Raw genomic sequence first — 6,681 nt, forward strand, 5'->3', positions numbered from 1 at the left:
GCCATGCTCTGTGTGAAATTTAAAAAAGACTGGCATACACGATGTGATGTGTGCACACAATAAATCTACACACACATGCACATGCTACACAGTTGCACCTGCCCTGTTGCTCTACACTGTCAAGTTCTGCATGATTTAAGAGCCCTTAAAACAATGAACAGGAGAAGGTGCATGTTTAAGAGTGTGAGAAGCTGTGAGAGGGTATACGAAAATAAACGCTTGGAAAAGTATATCAATGAAAAAAAAAGTTAAAGTTAAATAAATAAATAAAACTACACAACTAGAGCAAGCACTGGTAAAAAAAAAAAAAAAAAAAAAGCAAAGAGGAATATAAAGGCATAATATTTAAAAAAAGAAAGACACGGAGGAAATGACAAGAGATGGGTTAAAAAGTGAAAGAAGGAAATAAAGACACAAGGTGCACCTACTGGTTATGATAGCTGAGAGGGTCTGGAAGACAAAGTTCTGAAATGTCCATCAGTCCAGTTTTAGCATTCCAGGAGTGAGAGGAAGAGGAAAGAGGAAACAACTGAGACCCGCTTCTTCCCCCAAATGATCGTGCAGCACCCTCAGAGACAACGCTGCCGAAAAGCCCCTCCAGCACCGCTCCCCCCAGCCTGCACAGGTATGTTGGGCTCTGATGGATTGAGTGGGCACGCGCATGTGTGTGTGAGCATGTGTGTGTTTATGTATAGTGTTAGAGAGAGAGAGAGAAAGAGCGTGTGTCTAAGTGTATGTAAGTGTGTGTATGACAGTGAGAGAGAGAGAGAGGGAGAGGGAGAGTGAAGAGGGGAGGGACAGATAGACAGTGAGGTAAAGGGGGGTGAGAAAGAGAAAAAAGAGAGAGAGAGAGAAGCGCAGGCAGCAGCAGCAGCGGCGGGATGAGCGCTAAGATGGAGAGAGCATGAGAGTGCGAGCGAGAGGAATGACTCTTTCCATGGACGGGATAGGGCTCTTTAAGACTCAAGGGCTTGATGAATATGGAACAGCTGCTGTTGGCTGGCTCCGAGGGGCAGGACTTAAAGCGACAGAGGGGCCGGCGGAGCACCAGGGAGGAGGGATCCAAACGCTCACTCGCACACTCCGCTATGCACAAGTACAACACACACACACACAGATAGACAAAACAACCTATCACATGAACAACAGAACAGCCGCCGCATGAAGTTTTCATCTCAATTAAAGAAAGAGTTGCATAATTACGCATTTGCTTTAAAAGTTACATTTAAATAAAATAAGATAAATGTAAAATGAAAGATAGTGTATTTGTCAGTAGATTTGTAATTTTTAGGAAAATATTGATTTCCTTCTTTTTGTTTTGACCTGAATGAAAAGCAACATTTCTTATATTTTATAGTTCAAAAAAACTTTCGTTTTTTTTTGGAAAAAGTTTTTTTCAACCTTTCATCTATAAATTATGAAAGTTGACAAATAAAAGGATTGTTTTCTCAGTTTCCATATCCTGTTGTGAGCATAAAGATGCATCAAAGAAAGCTAAAGAAAATCCAAAAGCAATATTTTTCCTCAAAACAGCAGAGAACTTCACCATTTCAGAACTTCACCATCACAACAACAAAAACCCAACTGTAATCTGCACAGTGCATTTTAAAGATATCAATATGAAGCCTTTTACTGTTATATAACACATAAAGTAAAATCTGACACCAGCCTCATCCGCACCACAGAAGCTCCAACAAGCAGTCGAGTGCATCTGCAGCACTTCACTCTCAAAAAGCAATAGCTTTCAAAGCACTGAGGACAGTAAATGTATTTATTGAGCTGTGTTGTAGGCTCCATTTGCGGGTGTTACATGTGAGGTACCATTGTGAAACCTTTCACCACCTGTGAGAGATGATCTCAAGCCATAACTCATATTCTGGAAGCCCATCAGCTTCTAAAGCAGCGGAAAATCCAGCTCTGTCTTCTTTAACCCCAGCTTTAAGAGCCGCCAGTGTTTCACTGTTGATCAAGCTCAGTAAGAATGCCGAGAATGCAGATACCATTTCACAGTCAGTGAGGGTCTCCATGTTACTGTATCCCCACATTATAAGAACAGAGCTTACCATGGCATCTTATTGGAGAAACGAGCGGTCCCACAACAGCAGACACTTGGCCAAGTCAAGCAGAAAGAAAACAGCAGCCTGCTCACTTCTTGGAAACTCACAAAGTGCCTGCTGACGGTCTTCAGTAAAACTCAGAGTGAGCGAGGTGGAGTCCAGATCTACCAGCAGATTCATACAAAAAAAAAAAAAAGGTGTGTTAGGTTGCTCCCTTGCTCTCTGGTTTTCTCGGCTGGACAGGAACTGCAAGTCTCTCAGAGAGGAATCCGGTTCCATTCATCGGCTCACGTTTCTATAATCAATGCAAAAACATCACGCAATCCCTATTGATCATCACAGGCCTATTGATGTGCAGCAATAGTGCCTGCCTCCACAGCGGCACAGATCACACAGCATCTGCTCTCTTTTTGTGACAAATGCAAATGACTAAATAAATAAAATCCAATGAAGATTGATGCCAAATCAGCACCTGTCAGTTTAATTCCTTAACAAGAGATAAAACCACCAATAAACACAATTCTCAGACCTTGGTTATACAGTACACGGTATGCGATGCAAAAGAGAATATAATGGATATCTGTACACCTCAGTGCATTAACAAGATGCAAAACATTCTGAATGTTTTACCCCATTATTAACCAGAATTTAAATTCATTTTAACTAAGAGTTACAGCCACTTATTCCAGTTTTCAGCTCATTAAGGATGTAAATATCATTTGATTTTTTCAAAGTTCAAAAATCATCATGTGTCAAATCATTGCAAAAAACACACCACGTATGCTGCAAGTTCAAATGGCTGACAGCATAAGTCTAGAGCCTTAGATACTAGGACTAGTAGACTGCAATATTACATCTGATATCTAGCCAGTGTACTGTCTTTTACATTGATAAGTACCTTCACTTGATAAATCACATTCCTGCATTTTCCTTTGGCCTCTCAAGGCTTCCACTGACACCACACAGACTTTTGTCGTGCAGTATGAGCTATGAGAGCCCTGCTACTTCTATCTTTGTTTCTTATCAGCTCTGTTATGAAAAAGAAAATCACGACAGGTGACAGCTGATTTGACATGCAGGGATCAGATACAAATAAAGAATTGAGCTGCGCAAGGCATACTCTCAATCACACATGGCATGACACAGTTAGAGGAGTATGACAACTAAGAGAAGCACTGTTTGATTGTTGACATGTTCTTTTTTAATCAGGGTAATAATCGTGGATGTTTTTTTTAATGAAATAAGACATGCATTTTTTTGTTATGTGTTTGCTGCTTAATATGTTGGGGGGAGGGTTGTATTACAGAAACATTTACAGTAAATTAACCTGTCAAATGAAACAACTGTGCAAGATTAAAGGCTCTTTAACACGAAGTTAATTAAAACAGAATGGTCAACTTATGTGGTTTAAATTATGTTTGGTTAAGAAGTAAATCGTCTTTTTCATGAAATGATACTGCCTTAATTTTCTTTCTTTAAAGTAGTTAGAATTAAACAACACCAATTAATGTTTACGTGTGAATCTAGTTCATGGCCTTTGAACAACAATGCAATTGAGACTGCTGATATTGCTTTAATCTAACATGATACATTTGTACATAATGTCTGATGTAGGGTATTTCTGATGCAGCTATTTCAAGGGACATTCATGTTAATTGTTTACTTGAAAAATAGAGTAGACTTTTAGCAATGTTACTTGTGTTGAAATTCTCAAAATTCAACTCGGAATATATAATGAAATAAACATACAGCGAGGCATTTTAAAGTCGACATATTTAACCATTTCGTGCATCGAGAACTGGTCAAATCGATACGCAATTCAGTCACAAATCCCAGAGGAAAAGGTACAGTGTAGCAAGTCCGCGTGCACTGTACATGCCTCAATTACTGTTAAGCCGCGTGCACACTGATGTCATTTACAGTAGCTAGCCACAGGTGCGTCGAAAGTTCATTTGACATATCATTAAAAGTTGAAAAAAGTTAGCGTTACATTGTGTCTCGAATGTGAAAGATAAGCTCAGGCAAAGGAGTGTATAGTGTACCTTACTCGGACACGTCATGTCACATCCAGGGCTGAGCAGCACAGCGCACAGTCGCCGCTGTGTCTCCAGGTTGTGGTGCTGCTGCTGCTGTGGCTCTATGTGTCTGAGAGCGCCGCTTAACTGTCACACACACACACACACACACACACACACACACACACACACACGCGCGCGCACACACGCACACACACAGGGCAGCCACAATATCAACTCCTCCTCCCAACACCTCCACCGGCAGCAGGACCCGGGTGAGCGAGGTCAAATGGGATTCAAGTCTGTTGAGAGGGAAAAATAAGTTACTTTAACTCCTTTTAGTTTTGTCAGAATAGACTGCTTCAATTGGTGCCTAGGCCTATTTATTAGTCGACAGTTTATTTATTTTCCACTGCTCCTTGAATTTCTACAAGCACCAACACTGATGGCAGTCACTCAGTGTCATTCTTGTCCTTCTGCCTCTATTTGCCCTCATATCCGAGTTTTAGCAGACACCGTAATTTGGCTTCTCTTGCTCACAAACCCCCGAGGTAATCTAGGTATATTTTCACCTGAGTAATCGACAGGTGACAATAACAGTGAAAGGTTGAACATCTCTGCAGTCGACTGGTTTCCTCTAATCATGAATAAATATAAGGACAATAGGAGTGTTGCGTCTGTTGCAGAGAACACAACCGTAACATAAACGCTACCTGTCAGGAACTTCACACACTGACTTAATTTCAGGGACTATCCAAATTTGTATCAACCATTTTCATTTGCTTGGTGTTGTGTTTTGAAGGTGAAATACATTCAATCGTACAATCATTGAACTTTTGATAAATGCAAGTGTTAGCCTGCACATGATAGCTAAGCTAATTACTTGCCCCCTATTATGATCCACTGCCAAAAGTAGGTCTAGACATCACATATCAACACATACACATATTTGTAAAAACTAATTTACAACATATGTTCTCAGTAATAAACCTTAGCGACAACAATTCGAGCCATTTCACTAAGAAAATGACAAAATATATGTATTTATATATATATATATATTATATATTGTCTGTTCAATTGCATCTCGGGGAATGTTTGCCTGCACACAATTTCCATTTTCCAACACTGACTGACTTAGCTGAGGAACAGAGCACTAAACCAAACTCTAACATCTCCACTAGAGGGAGTGCTCTCTCACAACAAGGCCACCATAGAGCTGCAGCAGAGGTAATTTTTCTTTATTTATTTTCCCGGGTTGATAGTGTAATTCATAAACTGACTGAATGACAGTTCGGACAGTGCCAACAACCAGGCACACAATGGAGACTCACTGCATTTACCACAGCACAAAAACCTATCCATTACAAACGTGTAATTATTGTCCTTAATAGATTAATTCATGCTGAAAGATAGAAATGGGTTCCAGGCTATTGATGTAATCATTTCACTGAGGAAATTAAGTGACATTAAAAGAATGATATTGTCACCATGAAAGTATCATTGATTCTTTTCAAATGCAATTAACTGTATTTGAAAGTGTGAGCTGCACAAGGAGCACTGAGGATCACTTCATTTGTGAGGGATATAAAGACCAAATTATCCCATCAAAGAGAAAATCTATAAATGTAATGGCAGAGTGCTTCAGCACTAAGGAATGACAACAGCGGACCTGCTCAGTTCCCTATGTTAGGAGTATTAACTACAGGTTAGCTGCTCTAAACAACCAACAGGAAGATTATCCAGACAGTGAGGGAGAAGATCGCTACATTTATGATTTCACCTGCAGTTTTTTATTGGCTAACATAAACAAATGTGTTTTAAAAGGAGCCATGAAATGTAGCTTTAATTACATTGAGACATTGCTAATAAGAACTATCATTGCAGATGAATAGAAGTGGGGGTTTTTTTCCAATTTTTTTGACCTTATTTATCCGCAAGGGGAAATTTGGGTTTACTATTTACATACATAGGCCCGAAATACAGACATGCACAAACATGTGACGATGCATTAATGGAGAGATGTCAGAGTGAGGGGGCTGCACACGTGGACGCCCCTGAGCTGTTTGGGGGTTCCATGCCTTGCTCAGGGCACCTAGGCAGTACTCGAGAAGTGAACTGGCACCTCTCCAGCTACCAGACCAACTTCCATACTTTGGTCCTCACCCGAACGTGAACTGGCGACCCTCCAGTTCCCAACCCAAGTCCCTAGACTGAGTTTCTACCACCCCCATTTAATGAAGTTGTAGAGTATTTGTTTCATCTGAAGCCGAATGATATGTAATTTATAAACTAATAAACCCCCCTCCTCATAGGGAATAAAGACAACACCTCAAAACCTTTTTTTCAGAACAGGAAGAACAGCTTTAGAGAAAATTATAATGTGAGGACAGCAAACAACAGTGTGATGCAGAAAGTGTAATCAATCAATCTTTAATTGTATAACACCCATTCATAACAAATGTTATCTCAATCTACAATAAGAGCAGGTCTAGACATTACTCTTTCTACTATTAATTACAAAGACCCAACATGAATCCACCATGAGCACAGCACTAAGCAACACTTAGCAAAAAAACAGTGGCCAGGAAAAGTGCCTTTAAACAGGC

At 40.1% G+C, this 6,681-nt stretch overlaps 1 protein-coding gene across 6 annotated transcripts in view; it reads right to left on the reverse strand.

Moving 5' to 3' along the window:
* The window catches only part of esrrb (estrogen-related receptor beta), a 44,515-nt gene extending 40,299 nt beyond the window's left edge, over positions 1-4,216 (reverse strand). For 2 of the 6 annotated variants that reach the window (XM_061062933.1, XM_061062930.1), the window contains exon 1: positions 429-940. In XM_061062933.1, coding sequence (XP_060918916.1) covers positions 429-478 — 50 coding nt within the window. In that variant the 5' untranslated portion in view covers positions 479-940. Of the gene's footprint in view, positions 1-428; positions 941-2,063; positions 2,222-4,099 lie in introns of those variants that run through there. The other 4 variants (XM_061062934.1, XM_061062932.1, XM_061062935.1 and 1 more) reach the window with 4 other exon arrangements.
* Between the last annotated feature and the right edge of the window lie 2,465 nt (positions 4,217-6,681).

Source organism: Labrus mixtus, chromosome 18 (genome assembly GCF_963584025.1).
Source record: "Labrus mixtus chromosome 18, fLabMix1.1, whole genome shotgun sequence".
NCBI classification, from domain to species: Eukaryota; Metazoa; Chordata; class Actinopteri; order Labriformes; family Labridae; genus Labrus; species Labrus mixtus.